At 41.5% G+C, this 22,979-nt stretch overlaps 1 protein-coding gene and 1 pseudogene across 4 annotated transcripts in view; both read right to left on the minus strand.

The window, feature by feature from the left end:
- Nucleotides 1–6,002: 6,002 nt before the first annotated feature.
- LOC149750443 (prohibitin 1 pseudogene) lies at nt 6,003–9,791 on the minus strand (annotated as a pseudogene).
- A 4,987-nt stretch (nt 9,792–14,778) lies between these two features.
- The window catches only part of DESI2 (desumoylating isopeptidase 2), a 41,614-nt gene continuing 33,413 nt past the window's right edge, over nt 14,779–22,979 (minus strand). For all 4 annotated transcript variants that reach the window (XM_022579419.3, XM_022579417.2, XM_022579418.3 and 1 more), the window contains one exon: nt 14,779–18,309. In XM_022579419.3, the coding sequence (XP_022435127.1) occupies nt 18,076–18,309 (234 nt within the window). In that variant the 3' untranslated portion in view covers nt 14,779–18,075. The remainder of the gene's footprint in view (nt 18,310–22,979) is intronic.

Consider the following 22,979-nt stretch of genomic DNA (forward strand, 5'->3'; position numbering starts at 1 on the left):
TCTATATGAGATGATGGATGTTCATTAAACTTATTGTGATAAACTTTTCATGTTGTATGTAAGTCCAATCATTATGCTGAATGTCTTAAACTTATACAGCACTGTATGTCAATTATATCTCTATAAAACTGGAAGAAAAAAATTGATCATGCAGTAGGCTATTAAACCTTAACAACTTTCAAAGAATTAGTATATAGTCAACATTTTTGGACTACAATGCAATTAAATGGAAAATCAATAAAAGATAATTAGAAAATTCTCATGAGTTTGAAAATTAATGCACATAATTCTAAAAAAAACTTGTGGGTTAAAGAATAAATAATATTGTACATTACCAAATGTAAAATAGATAGCTAGTGGGAAGCAGCTGCATAGCACAGGGAGATCAGCTCGGTGCTTTGTGACCACCTAGAGGGGTGGGATAGGGAGGGTGGGAAGCAATACGCAAGAGGGAGGAGATATGGGGATACATGTATATGTATAACTGATCCACTTTGTTATACAGCAGAAACTAGCACACTGTTGTAAAGCAATTATGCTCCAATAAAGATGTTTTTAAAAAAAGAATAAGTAATATTGAAGACTAGAAGCTGTTCTGAACTAGATGATATCACCAGTATTATGTAACAGAACCTGAGGAACACAATATTTTGAGGAAAATATATGATTTAAATTAGACAACAAGATTGTGAATTCTGAAAGTAGCTGAGAATTCATGAAAAACAAAGAATAGCATAATAAACCAAAAAAAAAAGAGAAAGAAGGAACATTAAAAAAAACAAAAGCAGAAATTAATGACAGACAATATAGTCATACAAGAGAGTACAAATAAACCCCAATGTTAATCTTTTGAAAAACAAAAACAAAAACTTGTAAAACGGAAAAACCAAACTGGCAGTACTGAAAGAGAAGGGTGGGGGAGGGGAGAGAGAGAAAAAAGAAAAAATATTAATAATAAAAAAGAGGACATAACTATATATCTAGAAGAAGTTCATATGGTAACAAAAGAATATTATGAACAATTTTAAGCACTATGTTTGAAAAAATAGATAAAATGGATAAATTCTTACAAAAGTATAACTGACAAAAAATAGAATTGAGAAACAATTGAATATCTGAATAATCTTGTAATTATTATTGAAATTGAATCAATATTTAAAAATATTCCCATGAAGAAATCATCAGGTCCAGTCAGCTTAACAGCCTAGTTCTACAAAACATTTAAGGAATTTACCATTCTGCTCATACGCAGACTTTTCTAGAGAACAGAAGAAACTTTTCCTAATTCATTTTATAAGGCCAGCACAAGCTTGAATCCAAAATCAGACAAGGACATTTCAAGAAAGGAAAATTATATGACAATTTCACTCAGAACTTAGAATACCTATCTATCTACTTATCTATATATATACTTACCTACCTGTCTGTGCTCCTGTCTATCTATCCTAAATCCAGCAATACATTAAGAAGATATAATGACCAAGTTGGAAGTTGGGTTTAGGCCAGATGTGCAAGGAATGCAAAGTTTAAAATCAATTATTTAGAAAATCAATTAATGTAATTCACCACATTAAGAAATTAAAAGAGACTTCTGATTCTGGCCATTATGGACTAATAGGGTTCCAACTTGCTCTCCTGCTGTAAGCAACTAAAAAATCGAATGTGAGATGTGGAACAACTATTTTCAGACATTGGACACAGGCAGTGCAAGACTGTGATCCCTGAAGGGGGTAAAGGAAGTAAGTGAGGTGAACCTCACAACTGCCTTGGCTTTCTGCCTGTAGGCACCTTCTGGACCACAGTGTAGGGAGGGGCTTCCCAAGCAGAGCACGAGTCACTGAGTTGAGAAGATAGGGTTCAGAGTTCAGGAAGGCAGAAGATGCTGCAAGTTGTGGGACAGAGTTCTAGAGAGGATATAGTTACATAGAGAAAAGAGATGAAGCATTCTCCATAGGGGTCACCTTGAGAATTTGCTTGATACTAAGTGACAAAGAAGTGGGTGAAACTCCATGAATCTGGGCAAAGAATGACCTGGAAGCTTTAAGCTAAACAATTCCCAGAGCTCCACAGGACAGAGTCTGACCAGTCAGACTCGAAAGGCCTTGTTAATCATCTGGGGTACTCCATAGTGAGACCTGAAGAGTCACACCTTAATAGGAGGGCTAAGCCACCCCTAGAGCATGGGCTACTACGAACCAGCCATAAAAGCTTACAAACAAGCCTCGGAAAGATCAAACTGATCTGCAAGTAATTTAATTGCCAGCCAGAAAAAAAAAAAAACCCTCAACATCCTTTAAAATACAGACACTCAGCAATGTAACATTTGAAACATATAACATTCAATCAAAAAATATTATGTATGCCAATAAGCAGAAGAATGTGACCCACAACCAGAAGAAAAATCAGTCAATAAAAACAGACAGAACTTAAAAACAAACAAACCAGAAATGAAAGCTATGATAGAATTAGCAAATAAGAACTTTAATATAATTATTATAAATATGCTCAAGGATTTAAAGGAAAACGTGAACAGAATGAGGAGAGATGGAAGATTTCTGGAGACTAAAACATATAATATACTAAATAAAAATTTCACATGTTGGGATTTATAGCAGATTAAGCACTGCAGAAGAAAATATCAATCAACATCAACACATAGTAATAGAATAGAAACTATTTGCACTAAAGAACACAGAGAAAAAAAGACTAGGAAAAAGATCAGAGCATTTGGTCATGTGACAATATCAAAGCATTCTAACATATGTGTAATTGGAGTTTCAGAAGGAGAAGAGAAAGGGTGAGGTGAGGGGAAGCACTGCACAAAAGTAGTTGAAGACATAATGACTAAATTTTTTCAAAATTTTGAAAACTACAGGAAAACCACTGTATCACAGGAAAGGTTAAAAGAATTCTTCATGTGAAAGGAAAATGATGTCAGATGAAAACTTGGATCTATACAAAGAACACTGGAAGTGGTAAATATGTGGGTAGATTTAAAATATTTTTTGTCATTTAAAAGTTCCTTTAAAAGGTAACCATTTTAAAGCAAAAACAATAACAAAGTATTGTGTGGTTTATAACATACATAGAACTAAAATGTATGAAAACTAGCACAGAGAACGGAAGAGAAAAATTTGAAGTATACTGTTTTAAGGTTCTAACAATATATGTGAAGTGGTATAATATTAGTTGAGTGTAGACAGTGATGAGGTAATGATGCAAGTTGTGAACCATGAGCAACCACTAGAAACAGAACAAAACAAAACCCAAAGACATAGGAATCTAAAACCGCCCTAGAAAAATAATTTTAAAAAAACCCCAAAGACAGATTGCTAATAAAGTAAATAAAATGGAATACTAAACTGTGCTAAATAAATCCAAAAGAAGTCAGGAAAAAGGAATAAAGAAACAAAACACAGGACAAATGGTTAAAAAAAAAAAAGCTAAGTGGTAGATTTAGACGGAACCATATTGATAACTGCATTCCATGCGAAAGTCCAAGAGCTCCAATCTAAGAGATTGTCACACTGGGATAAAAATGCAAGATTCAATTATATGCTGTAGGTTTAAAAAAAACACCCACTTTAAATATAATGACACACAGATTGAAAATATAAAAGGATGGAAAAAGATGAAAAACATCATAAGAAAGAGTGGTTATATTAATACCAAAGTAGACTTCAGAGCAAGGAATACAACCAGGGATAAAGAAAGAGATTTTCATAATAATAAAGGGGTCAATTCATTAAGAACATAATTCTAAATGTCTAGGCACCCAATAATACAGCTTCAAAGTACATGAAGCAAAACTTGACAAAAACTTGAAAGGCCAAAAACTTTCATTTAAGATCAAGGAAACATTGCTTGGGAGGTCTTAACTAAAGGCATAGAGATAACTAAATAACAGACAACATTAAAATTATATGGGTTTGAAAGGAAGAAACAGAACTGTCATGATTTGCAGATGATATAGCTGACTATGTAAAAAACTCCAAAGAATCTCAAATATATAATTAAAACTAACAAGAGAGTTTTGCAAAATTGCTGGAAAAAACTTTACCTATAAAAAAAAAAAAAAAACAATTGCAGTCACAGGTAGGAGAAAATATTTGCAAAACAAATGTCTGCTGAAGGACTGTTATTTAAAATATACAAAGAACTCTTAAAACTCAACAATAAGAAAACAAATAGCCCAATTAAAAAGTGGTCAAGGGCTTCCCTGGTGACGCAGTGGTTGAGAGTCCGCCTGTCGATGCAGGGGACACGGGTTCATGCCCCGGTACGGGAGGATCCTACATGCTGCGGAGCGGCTGGGCCCGTGAGCCATGGCCACTGAGCCTGCGCGTCCGGAGCCTGTGCTCCGCAACGGGAGAGGCCACAACAGAGAGAGGCCCGCGTATCGCAAAAAATAAAAAAAAAAAAGAAAAGAAAAAAAAATTAAAAAGTGGGCAAAAGATCTAACAGTTACCTCATCAAACAAGATATCCAGATGGCAAATAAGCATTAAAGAGATGTTCAGAATCCTATGTCATTAAGGAATCGCAAATTAAAACAGTGAGATACCACTGTACATCTATTTGAATGGTCAAAATCCAAAATACTGACAATGCCAAGCACTTACGAGGATGTGGAGCAACAGGAACTCTCACTTATTGTTGGTGGGAATGCAAAATGGTACAGCCACTTTGGAGAGTTTGGCAATTTCTTACAGAGCTAAACATATAATCCAGCAATCACGTATCTTGGTATGAACCCAAAGGATTTGAAAACTTAAGTCCACACGAAAACCTGCACATGAATGTTTATAGTAGCTTTATTTATAATTGCCAAAACTTGTAAGCCACCAAGATGTTTTTCAGTAGGTGAATGGAAAAACAAACTATGGTACATCCATACAGTGAATATTATTCAGAAAAACAAAAAATGAGGTATCAAGCCACGATAAGACATGGAGGAACCTTAAATAAACATATTGCTAAGTGAAAGAAGCCAAGTCTGAAAAGACTACATATTGTATGATTTCAACTGCATGACATTCTGGGAAAGACAAAAATAGAAAGACAGTAAAAACACCAGTGGTTTAGGGATTAGTGGGGTGGGAAAAAGAATAAGTGGAGCACATGGGTCTTATGTTTTTTTCACATGGGTCTTTTGAGGCAGTAAAATTATTCTGTGTGATGCTTCAACGGTGGATATGTGACATTATGCATTTGGTAAAACCCATAGAACTGTATAATAGCACAACAGTGAGCCCTAATATAAATGGACTTTAGTTAATAATAATGTATTAACTGGTTCATCAATTTATAAATGTGCCACACTAACGTAAGATGTTAATGGTAGGGGAAAGTGTGTGTGTGAGAGGCGGTATATGAGAACTCTTTGTTCTGATCAATTTTTCTATTAATTCAAATGTGTTTAAAAAATAACATCTATCATTTTTCTGAAAAAATGAAAAAGTCAATGGAATTTTTACATATGAGGAACAATGAGTCTGAAAAATATAATTAAGAAATTAAAGATATCATTTACACTAGCAAGAAAAAGATATAAGGAACATAGGGATATAGCTAACAAAATACATGAGAGCCCTTTATGGAGAAAATTATAAAACTTTATTGAAGGACACTGAAGGTCAGTATACATGGAGTGATGGATCATGTTTTTGGATAAAGACAATATCATAAAGATATTGGTTCTTTACAAATTGATAAATGAATTCAATGCAATTCCAATAGGATTTGTGTGTGGGTATGTAACTTGAGAAGTTGATTCCAAAATATACATGGAAGAGTAAAGGGCCAAGAATAACCAAATAACTTCTAGAAGAAGATGGGGAAGCTTACTTTACCACATATTGAGAGTTATTATAAAGCCTTAGTAATTAAGACAGTGTATCATTAGTCTGTAGACAGTAAATAGACCAATGGAACTAGAGAGCCCAGAAACAGATTCACATATATGTGGAAACTTGATTAATGGAAATGGAACTTGTAGGTCAGTGGGTAAAGGGTAGACTATTCAACGTATTGTGTTAGGGCAAATAGTTACCTATATGGAAAAAAAGAAATAGATAACTCACACACACACACACACACACAAAATCAATTCTGGTTGGATTAAATTCTTAAATACAAAAAGCAAAGATTGAACTATTGAGAAGAAAACGTAGGAGAATATCTTTCCAATTTAGGCAAACATTAAGGAGTTAGTCAATATCAAGTCTAGGCAAGGGTGTGGAGTAATGGGAATGAAAATCTTTTGGTGGGATTGGAGAGTGTTACAGCTGCCTTGGAAAACAATTTTGATTACCCAGTGTTGACAAGATGATACGAGGACTTTCGGATGATTTGTTAAATATTATAACATATCTAGCAGGGGTTTTGATTTTTCCATGATGCATGTAAGAGAAAAGTGCCATGATCCTCTTCTGATCTGTAAGAGAAGTTTTTTTCAAGTATCTATAACTTTTAGGAATACTGAGACAATTTATTATAACATTATAATTAAGTCAGTGAATTAAGAGAAGCAACAAAATATTGGTTTCTTTGGAGGTTATTTTCACATGGTGGTTATTTTCACAGGATGTGGCAACAATTTCTAAAGTCATAGGAGTCGAACAAGACCCTGCTGCTCTGAGTTGCCAATAGTGATGAAGAGTCACATGTGTCCACTTTACATGGGAGAACAGGACACATTCCGTTAAAAGTTTTGAACCAAACAAGCAGGTTCTTTTTTTGTCTTTGATAGAGTAGTTAGAGATCTGAAGTGATTTAACTTTTATTTCCTTCACTTTACACCAATCATGAAGTTTCACAGTGATTTCTGGGGTGGAAGAGGGAAGGTGATGTTGAGAATCATCAGGGCTGTGGTCCAGATGGCCTCAGGAGGTGTGGGCCTCACTGGGGCAGCTGCAAGAGCACCGACTGCCCGGCAGGCTGGTACGTGATGTCCTCCGAGGCCTCCAACTTGCGCAGCTCAATCAGGCGGTCACCTGCAGGGGCAAGTGAGTTGGCTATCAGCTCTGCTGCCTTGAAATCGCCCTCCGCAGAGATGATGGCTGCTGCTTCTGCGGCTCAGCCTTTTCCATCACAAATCTGGCTCTCTCTGCTTCCTGCTGAGCCATCTGTTTGGCTTCCACCACTTCTGGGAACTCCCTTCCGAAGGTCAGATGTGTCAAGGGTTATGTCATCCAGGATGAGCCTAAAGGTGGTTGCTTGCTCCATGAGGTCATTGCTCACCTGTCTGGAGACCAGCTCTCTCTGGTGATAAGTTCTCCAGCATCACAGTGAGCCACCACGGATCTGAGGATCTCTGTAGTGATGGACGGCAGCATGTGCTCATCAGAGTCTTCTCTGATGCTGGTGAAGATTCGGGGAAGTGGCTAGTAACCGACTGGAAGACGATGCGCAGGGTGATGTTGACATTCTGTAAATCTTTGCTTCCAGTGATTACTGGCACGTTACGTGCTGGAGGGCGGTAAACAAAGATAATTGGTTTCTGTACCCAAGGGATGAGAAAGTGAGTCCCTTTTCCTACAACAATGTCCTGCACTCCACAGAACGGGTCAAAGGTGATAGGATACCTCTGTGCCCAGCATCTGTATTATACAAGGCAGAATTTGCCACGCCTCCTGCAACGGCTAAGGCCAGGCTGAACTTGACGATGGACTCAAACACTGTCTCCTTCTGCTGGACCCACTCACACCTTCGCAAGCCCTGGCTCCTCCCGGGCTCAACCCCTTCCCCTCTGACACGAGGCAGCCGATCCCCTACATTCTCACCTGTCAAGCAGATTCTTTGAACCACTCTTGTGATGTTGAGTATTGTCCTCCCAGCGGCTGTGTGGGAGCAGGGAACAGCACTCACCTCTGAGTAATGAAAAAAATACTTTTCAGGCCCAGGCTCTGAAATTTCATTATATGACATTATAAGAAAATAGCCTGTGGAGCTCTGTTTGACTAACAGATGGAGAGAAGGCTGAATAGGATTTTATTTAATGAAAGTGCAGTAAGAGGAATACATTGTTTTTTTCTAAAAATTAATAAAGTTGGATGTGTACATTCCCTCCAACTTTGCGGCTCCTCTCCCAGAGAAGCGGAAACCCTCCCATCTTCCCTCCAGCCTCACAGCTCCACCCCCAGAAGAACCCTTCCATCTGCAGCAGAAGGTATGCCTTACGATATTCATAGCCATAAATTGAAACAGGCCAAATGTCCATTAAAAGTCGAATATATAAATAAAACTGTGGTATAGTTGTACAGAATAATACAGCAGTGAAAATGAGCTATAACTGTACACATAAACATGCATGAATTAAAGAAATATGTAGAATTTTTAATTTTTAATTTTTTTTGGCCATGCCATGCACCTTGCGGGATCTTAGTTCCCCAACCAGGGATCAAACCCGGGCCCCCTGCAGTGGAAGTGCAGAGTCCTAACCACTGGACTACCAGGGAATTCCACAGTATGTAGAAATTTTTTAAATCACAAGGGAATATATACTAAATGATTCCATTCATAAAAAGTTTTGAAATACGTATAAGCAAATAATATACTATCTTGGGATGCATATGTGGGTATTAAAAAACCATTAAAAAGAAAAAGCAAAGGAATGATTTACACAGAGTTCGGGATAGCAGTGGGGGGAGAGGAGGAAGTGACTGGGGAGGGAGATGGTGCTTCTGAGGTCCTGCTCAGGTTCTATTTTTTAGGCTGGGTGTTGGGTACAGGTGTTCGTTTTATTATTTTTCAGACTGTACGTATACATCCTATATATTCTTTCATATATATGTGTGTGTGTATATACGTATGAAACATATATATGTAAACCAAAATGTTGTTTATAAGAGTGAATGGGACATGAAAGTGCATGAACTTTTGTTGTGGAGTGAAATCGGGAAATGTTGCCCTGCTTGGGATGAGGGAGTGAAGGGAAGGTTTGTCTTGGGTTTTCGGTTTTGGCTGAGAAACCATGGAACATGTCTTATGCTCACAGGAATGATCCAGTGGAGAAAGGGAAACTGGTGTTTTGAAGGAGAGAAGGAATAATGTGGGAGCAAGTCCTTCAGAGATGAGAGAGGGTGGGATCCAGTGACAAAGGAAGGCTTGGCTTTTGAAAATAGTAAGGACGTTTTCCCATTGTAACACAGACAGTGACTCTGGGTACGAGCTCCAATGAGTATGTAGGTTGAAAAATTGGAAGCTGTGAGATAATAGTAAATATATGTCTTGGTCTTTGGCCCCAATTCCAAGCACAGAGCTCCTAGAACCCTTCCTTGTAAATTCCTAAGTGATACAAGCACCAGGGGAACCTTTGTTCTATTGAGGCCACTCTGGGTGGGTGCCTGATGGCTCCTGGTCTCCAGAAAGACTAAGCTACGATTAGAGGCTTGGAATTTTTACCACCTCCCGATTCCCCCCCTCTCCACTTCTCTAGAAGGGTGAGAGGGGCTGAAAATTGAGTTAATAATTGATCATCCCTGCGTGAAGAAGCCTCCATAAAATCCCAATAGTATGAAGTTTGGAGAGTTTCCAGGTGGCTGAACACATCCGCATACCAGGAGGGTGATGCACCCCAACTCCACGGAGACAGAAGCTCCTGTGCCCAGGACGCTCTCAGACCTCGCCTTGCAGAGCACAGCCTCCGGACGCGCAGGCTCAGCGGCCATGGCTCCCGGGCCCAGCCGCTCCGCGGCATGTGGGATCTTCCTGGACCGGGTCACGAACCCGCGTCCCCTGCATCGGCAGGCGGACTCCCAACCACTGCGCCACCAGGGAAGCACCACTTGTATTTTTTTTATCATATCCTTTAATAAACCGGTAAATGGAAGTGTTACCCTGAGTTCTGTGAGCCTCTCTACCAAATCAGACTCAAACCTGGGAACCTCCGATTTGTACCCAAGCTGGACAGAAATTGTGGGTAACCTGCGGCCGTACTACTAGCAATTGGCATCTGAAGTGGGGGGCAGTCTTGTGGGACTGAGTGCTTAACCTGTGGGATCTGATGTCATCTCCAGGTAGATAGCGTCAGAATTAAGTTGTAGGCCAACCAGCTGGTGTCGTGGAGAATTGCTTGGTATAGGGAAAATCCCCACACATCTCGTGAAGAAGTGTCCCAAGTGAAGTGTTCTGTGTGACAATAAGGGAGAAACACAAGGGGGGGAGAACTGGGTATTTCCCCCCATTACAGAGGTCAACTGCCTAAATTGTCTGTGTTTTCAATGAAGCATAAAGTGAGGTTCTCAACTGAAATGCGTGTGGGGAACGCGTGGGAGGTTTGAAGAGATAAAGTCTGAAGTGTCATCCAGGAGAGCAGCGAGCAGGCTTACAAGGGACCTGCAAGAAACCGCGTGTGGTGCTGAGAGACGGGAACATTAAGATAAAACTGGTCAGCCCAGTCGTGTGAGTTCACCCTAGCAACATTCAGCGGATCAGGCACAGAGAGGTCTGGGTCTGAACAGGGCTGGGTTGGCCAGGCCTTGAGATGAAGTGAGAAAAGGGCACAGAAGTGGAGGATCCTGAGACGGAAACAGTTTAATTACTGACCGTGGAATTTAGGCTGAGTGAGAAGAAAAATGAAAGATGGGGGAGGGAGTAATATTAGTAAAACGAGTGCTGAATTTAGTGGCTTTGGGATCTTAATGAGGTCAAAGACTTGTCTCAGTGTGTGGGGTACTCAGGGGAGCTGGGAAGTTAGTGGTCAGAGATTACATGAAATGAAAATTTTAGCAGAGGCGCAGTTACTGGTGATGACAAGTCCAAGGTCTGTGTGCCTGGTGCAAGTGAGGAGATCAGGAGCCTGAGACAGTGATGGTAGTTCTCAAGCCAGGATAGGGCTGCCTACCTCCTGGGGGCGATATGTGTGGGGATGCTTAACGTGGCCACGACTGTGGAGCGGGGAAAACGCTGGTAATTAGTGGACAGAGTGTAGAGATGCCACATGTCTTGTAATGGGCAGGACTGTCTAGCACAAAGGATCGTCCTACCCTGATGGCAATAGAGCCTCAGCAGAGAAACGCTGGGCTAGGGTATTGGATGGGTCACCTGCGTGAATGCAGAGTCACTGATGACAGGAAGAAGGTGGAGAGGAAGACAGAGGAGGCGAGGGAGAGCAGAAGAGAGCCATGAGGCAGCAGCTGGTAGCACTCGGTAGCACGGTTTCAGTGGAGCCGGAGGTTTGGAAGCAAAGAAGCATGGGAGACCGAGGGCACATACCCCGAGGGAGAGAGCACCACAGGGGACGGCTGGGTTTCACATAAAGCAGAGATGTCAAGAAGCATTTGAAAACGTGGAGGCTATTGGGCATTTTCCTGTCACAGACGGGGAGTTCCAGAGGGTACATTGGAAGGTGGGCCAGTAAGGATGAGAGAGAGAGAGCTGGCCAAATGAGAGCATGCCCAGAGTAGCTGGGGATGAGGATTTGGGCACGGAAACTTCTGGTCATCTAAAGCAAAACAGCAGGGATGGCCGCGCGATGGGTGTAGCCCTGGCGGTCTCTCACAGGAAGGTGGATAATCAGTTCAAACTACGGTCCAGAATCCTTAGTGCATGGATCAGGGACTTCTAGGTAACCATTCCTTGAAGTAACTCCAGAGGGTTCAAGTTTATCTTTCACATTTATTAGAGTACTCCTTGAATAATTTATATGGATTCGGTCAAACCCAGGAAAAATTAAGAAAATCCTACCACACCTCTATTGAATTTTGGAGAAGATTCAGCTACCGGGTCCTTCAGACATTCATGAGTCCAGGCTGCCTGACAGAGTCACCTCATCGAGGAAATTCTGATTTCTATGGGCAGAGTAGGCTGGAACCATGCAGAATAGAGTCCTATGGGCAAGAGCAGTACTTCTGAACCCTTAATGTACAGGTGAATTGCCTGGAGGTTTTGTTAATATGCTGATTCTGACTCAGTGGGTCTGGACTGGACCCGGGTTCTCCACTGCAGGAAAGCAGTGTACTTAGGTGGAAAGAGTAGAAGCCTTGCAACTGGCTAGGTTCAAATATGGGTTTTCCTTATGCTGTCTGTGCGTTCTTGGGCTACTAACCACTAAACTCCTTTGGTGTAAAGCAGGAATAACGTCATAGGCTGTTGTGATAATTAAATGCCCAAGGAGCACACAGCAGGGGCACTGTAGGAGGACTTCTCTTTCCCCTTTGTCTTGTCCACAAAACCCACTGCCTTTCCAGACTCAACGTGACACCTTTTCGTATTCGTGGGCATACTGGCCTTCTGTGGTGTGTCAGCTGCCTGCGAGGGCAGGTCTGTGGTGGCCACTCATTGACGCCAGTGGGAGAGGAAGGTACAGGAGTCTTCTTCTATCTTTGATTAGGGCCAAGCTGGCTGCCCTAGCTCCCCTTAGCTTTTCTTTTTTCCGTTTTGTAATCTGAAAATCCCAGTCCCTATTTGGGTGGATAATTACTGGCCACCAAGACTGAGGGTCCTAGGTAGACCGAATGGCTTTTCCTTGTCTAATTTTTTCGCTGCCCTGTCCAATGCATATTCCTTTTCCAGTGTGGAGTGAGTAGAGCAGGCCTCCCACCCTCCCTCTGTGGAGTCTGGCTTAGTGACTTTGGTAACTTTATCCCTGAGTCCACCTGCCTGCAAGGCTATAAGGACAGCCTGGTGAGGCCTGTGGCTTCCTCTGCATGGCTGCAGCTTCCGAAGCACCTGAAGGTTGCCCAGGCACTAAATCCCACTAATCACTGGGAGTTAGGGGTGTGATAGATACAGCCTGGTGGTCAGTGGCTCCCCTAACTGAGGCCCACGAAGGCCATGAGTGTTTTGTAGAACCAGGCACTTCTTCCTGAGTGAAGGGGTCCCGGGGTCAGGGAGATCAATGTAGACGGCTCTACGCCACTCCTCAACAGCCCAGGGGTGGTACATTCTTGATTGGGTCCACAAAGCCCTCCCAGTGAGGGCAGGGCTGCAGGGCACAGGTGCGCCCATCTAGCCTTTGGAAATGAATGCCTCCCTCACCGAGTTGGGATTCAGAGGAGGCCCCGCTTAACCTTAGCTTTTCCCTTGGCCTTGACAAGATGGACTCTTCACACTTCCCAGTGTAGGAGCAAGGTATGATCCTCTTTGGGAGGATTTTCCTTTTGGGGAAAGGATCAAAGGGACAAGCTTGAGAGGGCTCAGCAGTTCTCTGGCTTTAGAATCCATAAGGAAATAAGTAGCTGCCTGCTTCTAATCTACCTCTTGGAATGCATAGCATGGAGCCACTCGTCTTTATTAGCGTGGACTTCTGCACACTTAGAACAAGGTCCGTATCTGGGTGATAAGGAGAACTTCAGGAGCAGATAATAATGGGAAAGAAAAAACCATTGTCCCTCAGTGTATCTGGTATCCTTTCTACAGGTAAAACCAGTTGCTTTACCAGATTTGAGTTGGTGATCAACTTGTTATAGTCTATCAAAAACCTATGTAGACTAGGGGAAAAATTCCCCTTTGGCTCCTGTCCTTGAGAACAAATGAGTTGTAGATCATTCCTACTTAGCAGAGAGTGGACAGGCATTGACAGACCACAAATGACCTCCATTATTATTTTTTTAAATTTATTTATTTTTGGATGCGTTGGATCTTCACTGCTGCATGCGGGCTTTCTCTAGTTGCGGTGAGAGGGGATCCCTCTTCATTGCCGTGCGCAGGCTTCCCACTGCGGTGGCGTCTCTTGTTGCAGAGAACGGGCTCTAGGCACGCGGGCTTCAATAGTTGTCGCTTGCGAGCTCTAGAGCACAGGCTCAGTAGCTGTGGTGCTCGGGCTTAGTTGTTCCACGGTATGTGGGATCTTCCCGGACCCGGGCTCGAACCCGTGTCCACTGCATTGACAGGCAGATTCTTAACCACTGCGCCACGAGGTAAGCCCCTCCATTATTATTATTAATTTTACGGTACGCGGGCCTCTCACTGTTGTGGCCTCTCCCGTTGCGGAGCACAGGCTCCGGACGCGCAGGCTCAGCGGCCATGGCTCACGGGCCCAGCCGCTCCGCGGCATGTGGGATCTTCCCGGACCGGGGCACGAACCTGCGTCCCCTGCCTCAGCAGGCGGACTCTCAACCACTGCGCCACCAGGGAAGCCCTATTTTTTAATAATACTTAATCCAAGGGAGGTCTTTTGAGTTTGTGGAGGGAAATATTACTTGGCTAGGTACCAAAAGGCCAATGGAGATGGGGGAAGGGTCAGGCTGGAGGTGCAAAGCAGACTAGGTTTGTAGAAAACGAGGTGCGCAGTCACCCAGGCTCCTGCTTGCTTGATGCTTCTAGATGGGAAGTGTGTGTGCACGAGCAGTGGGGGCAATTCCCCTGCAGGTCTCTCTCCTGCACTCCTGGCGGAGAGAAGAGGGCATGTTCTCCCTTCCCAGCCTTGTCTCCATCCCCCAGAAGCTGGGGCTGGCACCGCTGCCTGGGAGCAGGTGTGGTTATGCCCTCTTGACAGTTAAGGACTTGGCCCGTGGACCTGAGCTCGAGGGGAATACATGGGAGTAAATGTACATGCAAACACAAGAGAAATGTATGATGGAGAAGGGCAGACTATATTTCTGCAGAGCAGATGGGATTCTTGGGTTTCAAAAATAATCTCCCTATTGGGCGTGAGACAGACTACAAGGACCTACTGTACAACACAGGGAATAAAGCCAATATTCTGTAATAACTGTAAATGGAGTGTAACCTTTAAAACTGTATAAAAATAAAAAATATCAAACAAAAGTACCCCTCCCCAACACAAATATATAACATTTGCAGTCTCCTGGAGGTCAAAAAGCACTATAAAACATTTCTTATAAAAGTATTTTTTAATAAATTGATGTATTTCAATGTTAACATGATAGCCCAATGCTATATCAAGGTAGCAAAAGTGAAGATTCCTGGTATTTTTTTTTTTATATAAACACTATGAATGACAGTACATTTGCATTCAACTTCACAAGAAATTATCCTCAGGTTCATGAAGATTCTTGAACAGCTGTAACACCTTTCAAACAGTGAAGATGTGTATTGACTGAGTAGACAATGAAAGTCTAATGACTGAGCTGCACTCTAAACCATACTGAAGGAAAGGGGTACAATGGCAGTATGGCCAGCTTGCTGGACAAAACCCAAGCCTTTTAAACTTAGTCACTGAAAGAAAACACAGCATGTATCAAAATTACAGAGTATCTTATAGAAATGGACCCATTAGAAGACACACAGATTAGAACCCTGAAGCAGTGAATGAGTTTCTACCCGTTTTGTGATGGAAAGAAGCCATGGATATAGAGTCCCGCAGCTGTCTGTAGGGTTGAATCTCCTCATACACACAATGCTATCAATTGGTGAAAACCAGAATTCCCTGCTATGTACAAATGCTGGTGAAGGTAACTTGCACTATTGCTGTGGGTCAGAACAATAGTGGGCTGGATTTCAGGCATCAAGTGGAGGCTCTCTTTACTGCTGCACCACTGCCTTCTACCATTCCACAGGCCACACTTTCCAAAGCTGATGCCCCTTTCTTAGGGTTGAAACAAAGAAAAAACAAAACCCAAGGGCACTGAAAACAAACAGTAGAAACCAGCAGCTTCTGACCCTCTTAACACTATATTACTGTCCAACCCACAATGAGAAATGTGTTTCACTTGGTTACAACTACGAAGAGAATATCTGATGCCATCATATCACATGTATCTTAATGACCGGATTTTTTATATAGGATTTTTCTTAACAGAGATCAGGTTGAGAACAAGATTCTTTTCCTCCAAGGGCAAGGGAAAGCTGGTGAAATGCTAGTTAACTGAATTCACCCTCAATTTTGAACTGTAGTGGACAAACTGACTTAAATGAGATTTTCTAAAGTAAAGACATTTATTTCTCAACCTCAAGTACCATTAGACTGCAAGCAATCTCACGTCCAGAATTTTATCTGGTGGTTCTACGATAATTGGCCTCAGGCCCATTATTTATTTTTACTAGGACCTTAACACTATTTTTAAACTCCAAATGCTGCAGATGAAAGTCAGTACAACAAAATAACAATAAAATCATTTGTGTGCTGAGGCGCTGGATTCTGGATAAGCAAATGTGGAAGGCTCCTGGCTACTCGCCAAGAAGTGCCTAAATAATGGCCACTCCTTCACGTGTGTCCGTAGCAGATTTAAACTCATGTCTATTTGAACGGATTAGAAAAAACTGGAATCCACCACATTATTAAAAACAAAAAATCCCAAGCGAATGGCGTCAAACATTTTTCACTAACCTGGGTTTTAGTGATAGGACTCTTCTTTGAGTGAACTGATTCACTGTCAAGAGTCTTCGCATTTTATTCTAAATCTCATTTTTAGACCTGAATCAGGTCAACTTTTCATAAAGATCATAGATTCCTTTCTGTCACATCTCTTAAAACAAGTGCTCTGCCCCCCCGCTAAAAGAACTGAGAATAATTTGTAAAAGCTTTCCTCTCCAGCAACAGAACAGTCAAAAGCATAAATTAGGTTAAGTGGCTTCATTTTCCTCAGGTCAAACCCAAGGTTTATTTTCCCTATGAACAGGGTGTGCTTAATTTGATAAAATGACTCAAAATCAGCTTATGGAAAAGTTAAAAATGTAGTGTACTGAAAGATATGTATCCTTACAAAAAGCAATAGCAAACAATCCAATCTAGAAGTTTAAATAAAAGTAGATGATTTTAAAACTAACGAGATATATATATATATATATATATATATATAAAGCTGAAGTCACTGCCTTGGATAATTTATACACTGCATCCAATATTTTATGTAGAACATTCATTCTTAAGGCAGAAAAATTGAATTTGACATGTAATGACTTGGCTCTTACATCCAAGGGTCAAACTGGGAGTAGACTTGAGCAGACAGATTCCTTGCTAATGAGGACTTATCTGTGGTGACAATTTCATTCTTCGAGTAGGTTATGTAAGAGACATACATTTGAGAGAAAGAAAAAGATGAATAAGACACATAAATATGAGTTTTCCACAAGAGGTCAATGAGACTAAGCTTTCTATTATGAGGTGAAACTACTCCCATAACAAACAAACTGCAACATACTCTTTCTGGTATGGTACATAAAATGTTTAAAATATCAAGGTATTAACTTTTTGGAGAGTGTTACTTTAGACTCTAGTTTTCAAGGTGTGGTATAAAAGGTAGCCTGAAGACTTAAAAGCAGTTGAATGTCAACTCACACTGCTACTCAGAAGGCTACCACTTAGGATATTCCTGCCCCACAAACAAAATCCTCTGCAGGGAGGATATCAATATATATTAAAATAAAAATGAAGCCCCCAACACATGTGCAAAAACACTTGTTACTAGTAAGAATACCTTTAACGAAAAACATCTTACTTATAGAATCAGAGGCATCAAAGCCAGACTGACATGGGAGTATACCACCCCGTGGAGGTGGCCAGATATTTGGGATGAAAGCCACCGTTCGGTGGGAACCTCAGGAGATGTACCACTTGGAGTGGAGGGAGTGCTGGGTGCCCAGGGTCGGGCGCCTCTCACGCAGATCGAGGTCCCAAGCCCTCAGGGCTGTGTGTGCTCCTTCACCTCTGTGCACCCTGGTACCAAAATGGTAACAAAAACAAACACAAACCTAAAAGACAATTCTTAAGCAGGTGATGGTGACTATAACTGTGTAAGTACCTTCTTGTGTGCCTATTATTTATGCCGAAGCTCGGGCAATTGTCAGAAGTGTACAAAGATTACCTGCCTAATTTTTGAAGACATGAAGATTTTCTTCTTTCATGGTGGCAGGAGTCCATGCAAGATTTGTAAACAGCGATACAAAATACTGTAAACATAACTTAACAGAGCTTATATAAAACAGAAGTAAATCCAAATTTACAAGTGGGTAAAAAAGACAGAGGGCAGCTTCATAGAAAGTTCTCCCTCCTGCGCCAAGTGATTTTTTTTTTTTTTTTGATTACAAATATAATCCTGAGCTGAAAAACTGGGATTTGGGGGAGAGCCATCTTTGCATACAAAATATCCAGAGGACATTTACTCTTTTACTCTTCTCTAGTGATATTCAACTGCCAGAGACAGTTCTGAATGCGTGACTTTGGAGACATTTACAGTTTAGTGTGGCGCCCGGGTCTGGAGCCTGCGGCAGTGCTGGCCATGGAAGCGGAGGCTGCAGCATCCTCCGCTTCCTCCAGTTCGTCCTGGAGCTCTTGGCTGACGCTAGACTGCAAGGCTGCGGGAGTGAGCCACTCCTTTGGGAGGCAACTCTGGAGAAAGGGTATACAGGAGCTGAAGTAGGCAAGCCGATTGATCCAGCGAGGAATCTCTTTCCCACAAAGAATCTACAGGAGAAAGAGTGTAGTATTAGGTGAGAGGTTAGGGTTATCTGGTCAGCTGCCAAGGAGTGGAGGGTTGGGGAGGGAGGCGGATATACAAAAAGGCCACTGCGCATTAGCCTTTGGTGCTGTTACTTCCGGTCTTTGATGACAAGCAGCTCCCTAACTCGGAAGCCTGGGGTCCCCCTACTGTCAGCTCCATCCCTTCCTTTCTGAAGAACTTTGTTAAGTTGCTTACTTTTTACATCTATAAAATCAAGCTAATTCCATTTGGCTCCTTTCTTTCTTTGGTCTTTGTAACTGCTTTGAGAAGCATGTAGAAGTACTTTGAACACATAGAAGACTTGTTAATACAAGATACTATTCAAGTAACAGAAGCTCCAGGCACTTCTCATCCTTATCCTGTTCTTAGGACTTGTAAGCCCCCTCTTTTCCCAACTGCAAATAATAAGAACTAGGTCTTTTATAATACTAACTTTACTCTTTATTATCCTCCTTTCCTTCTGCAGTCAAAACTAGGGTTAACTAATCCACGCTTTATTGTCCCTGTGGTGTTTTTGCCTCCAATCATGTCAAAGATTATAATCATTACACTTATGATCTGGAAGTACCATCTACTTTAGCTTAGTTGGTTTCAAAGTATCTTACAACCAAAAATTAGCTAAAATGTAAATAAGCTGGCACCTGTCATCAAGCAATATAACTTTTCTCCCTAAAGGTTTAGCCCTATGCCTTAAGGGCTACATTTAAATACTATGTCTCTGTCTTAACTACAGGGCTAGGCGGTGGTCTCAATGGAGGGAGGGTGGCATGTTTTGATCATTTTTGATTACCAGGCCTGGAAGCACAGAGAGGTAGACAGTACTTAAAAATACCTGAAGAATGTGCATGAATTAGATCTGGGGGAAAGCTGAGCAATGACCTTATATTATACCATTCTTATCTGTCTATTCTAAAAAACACAGGCAAACAAGTACTACATTATATTACATAATTGGGGATGTATGTATATTTGAAGGTTACCACAGAGTGGTGACTAGGGATAGCGAGGTTAATGTAATAAGCCATTGCTGACTATCCAGCAGCCGTTCTCTTCATTCTCCTTCCTGAACCTTGGTTTCATTCAGTCATCTGCCTTCCTCCATACATCAATGTGCTTCACAGGAAGCTAACTTCATCCCAACACCTGCAGGCGGCTTGATTAACCTAAAACAGAGGTCTGTAAACTAAAGCCACCTGTTTTTATAGGTAAAATTTTATTGCAACACAGCCATGCCCCCTCATTTTTTTTTTTATGGCCTACAATTCTTGGGCTACCATGGCCGAGTGGAGTCCAGGAATAGTCCACAGGCCTAAAATATTTACTATGTGGCCCTTTCAGAAAAAGTGTGCAGATCCGTGATCAAGCCAATGTCTTTTAAACTTTGAGTCAAGATCCATTAGTAGCTTTAGCATTTTAATTTGAATTCTTAAAATGAAATAGACTGTAGATACCAGGGAAATTGTGACACTTGTTTTAGTTATGTGTACACATCTGGATCATGATGTAAAATATATTTCTTACTGTAGGGAGTGGTCAAAAAATATTTGATTCATATAACAAAGTTACTTTTGCATTTAAGCTTCACCTTGGTAATCCCTCTTTCTAGGAATTTATTCTAGAGACACACTGGCAAAAATATGAAAAAAAGGTATGCACAGGGTTATTCATTACAGCACTTTTTTGTAGGCTAAAAATAATCCAAATGTCATTAATAGGAAACTGACTGAATACATTTTGGCACAAACAAGGAGGACCATTTAGCTGTGAAAAGAAATGAGGACTATCTCTATATACTGTTACAGAATAAACTCCATGGTACAATGTTAAGTTAAAAAAACAAAGTGTGTGTAGGATGCCCCCCAAATATAATGGTGGACCAGCACACAGTAAGTTATAGACATTCCCATTCTAAAAGGGAGAACATGGAAGGAAGAAAGGAATCATTAGTCCCAAGCAATTTCCTTTTATAAATTTATTTTATTATTTTTGGCTGCACTGGGTCTTCGTTGCTGCGCACGGGCTTTCTCTAGTTGCAGTGAGTGGGGGCTACTCTTCGTTGCGTTGTGCGGGCTTCTCACTGCGGTGGCTTCTCTTGTTGTGGAGCATGGGCTCTAGGTGCGGGCTTCAGTAGTTGCAGCATGCAGGCTCAGTAGTTGTGGCTCGTGGGCTCTAGAGCGCAGGCTCAGTAGTCGTGGCGCATGGGCTTAGGTGCTCCGAGGCATGTGGGATCTTCCCAGACGAGGGATGGAACCCGTGTCCCCTGCATTGGCAGGCGGATTCTTAACCACTGCACCACCAGGGAAGCCCCCCCCCAAGCAATTTCAAAATCTGACTGGGCAACTCCATTAGGTTTCAAGGCCTGGGACTAATCCTCTGCGGCCCTCAGTTCTGTCGTCTGGGCCCTTGAAATTACCCTTTTTCGCCAGGCTGTTTACTGCCTGTGAAATTTCGGAATCCAACAGTCATCTTTCATTCTGTCCTCTTTCAGTCCAAGCCGGCAGTGTTTCTGCTAATATAACATCCTCAAAAATGTTGAGTCTCCTGTGGGATTCACTCTATTGGATAAGAGGTTCCTCTACAGATCTTTCCTGGAAAATCCCATTTCTATTCCTGATTTCCACTGAGATGGCTGAGAGGATCCACGAGTCACATGTTTAATCTCTTCAGCAGCAGCAAAAGGTTATCCAGTCACACCCTTGGCCTTCTCTCCACAATATGCTTTCCTAACAGTAAAGCCCTCTGCTATGTTAATTTTTCTCTGCACAGCACAGGAACCAATTCTTTTTTTGAAGACTGTTAAGTAACGGAAAAGAATCAAGACATCTATCCTACCTTTCTTATGCGGACTGAACCTCACGGTAACAAGGGGGTATTTGGCCTTTATTTATCCTGATTCAAACAAACTGTTAAAAAATTATGACAAGTGGGAAAATTTCAACATTGTATATTTGCATTATATTAAGGAATGCATGTTAATTTTTTTTAGGTTGATTAATATTTGTAGTTATGTTAAAAAAATCTTTATCTTCTGAGCTACAAAGTAAACTATTTACAACTGAAATGAAATAACACCTGGGATTTGTTTCAAAGTAATCTAGCGATCAGTGTTATTTCGGAGTGGGCATTTATGGATGAAACAAAATTAGCCATGAGTTGATAATTTTTGAAGCTAAGTGATACGTATATCAGGCTCATTACTCTAGTCTCTCTACTTTTATTCAGGTTTGGAATTTCCCACTGAAAATATTAATTTACAGAAGGTATTCAGGCCAGTGGCATTTAGTAACGGCAATGCCATTCTTCTTGCTAGTGACTGGTTTAGAAATGGCATTCGACCCAATTCTGGCCATGAAACATGACCTGCTTTGGAAAGGGTGGGAGGTTCTGGAGAAAGTCTCAGTTTCTCAGAGAGAAGTAACGGGAGAGACAGAGCTTTCTTTTTTCTCTTGATGTTGCTGTATCAGGATATGGCGCCGAAAATTGTTGCAACTACCTGAAAACCATAAAGGGAGCTAGCCTGAGGGCAGAGCCAACCTAACACCCTAAGGATGGCAGCTCAGAGAGATAAAAAGACCTTAGGCCACTGGTGACACACAGTTGAGACACTGACCATACTGACATGGAGCCCACCTTATCCTGGACTTCTTGTTTTGTGAGATAAAATATTTCCTCATTGTTTGAGTCAATCTGAATCAGATTCGAATGCATCTGACCTGTAGTGTAGGGGTTGGGAAACTTTATCTATAAAGAGCCAAACAGTAAATATTTTAGGCTCCGCAGACCATTTGGTTTCTGATACAATTACTCAATTCTGCTGCTGCAGCCTGTAAGCAGTAAAGATGATAGGTTAAAAATATGAGTACGGATGTGTTCCAGTCAGATTTTAATGGATACTGAAATGTGAATTTCACATAATTTATACATGTAACTATATATTCTTCTTTTGACCTTTTCCCAACGGTTTAAAGATGTAAAAATCGGGACTTCCCTGGTGGCGTAGTGGTTGAGAATCCGCCCGCCAATGCAGGGAACAAGGGTTCGAGCCCTGGTCCGGGAAGATCCCACATGCCACAGAGCAACTAAGCCCGTGCGCCACAACTACTGAGCCTGCGCTCTAGAGCCCGCGAGCCACAACTACTGAAGCCCACGCACCTAGAGCCCGTGCTCCGCAACAAGAGAAGCCACCGCAATGCGAAGACTGCGCACCGCAACGAAGAGTAGCCCCCGCTCGCCACAACTAGAGAGAGCCCGCACGCAGCAATGAAGATCCAATGCAGCCAAAAATAAATAAACAAACAAACAAACAAATTTAAAAAAAGGTAAAAACCATCTTTAGCTTGCAGGCCATACAAAAACAGGTGGTAGGCTGGTATTGGTGTGCAGGTTGTAGTGGTTTGCTAATCCTTGTTGTAGAGAAGCATCTGCAATGATAACTATGATGCTTCTTAGAATTTTTGGAACAATTTTGAATAACAGAGTACATATATCAACAATCATTTATAATTAGCTATGGTTTTCTATCTGCAACTGGTTATACGACACATGTAGAAACTATGTTGTCAAAGATGTAGAAGCACATTAGATTTAATAACTTTTTAAGAGTGCCTAACGTTAATTTTTTTTGCCTTGATTA

The sequence above is a fragment of the Delphinapterus leucas genome, chromosome 1 (genome assembly GCF_059928025.1).
Source record: "Delphinapterus leucas isolate spDelLeu-1000000601 "Yukka" chromosome 1, BTC_Dleu_Yukka2, whole genome shotgun sequence".
NCBI classification, from domain to species: domain Eukaryota; kingdom Metazoa; phylum Chordata; class Mammalia; order Artiodactyla; family Monodontidae; genus Delphinapterus; species Delphinapterus leucas.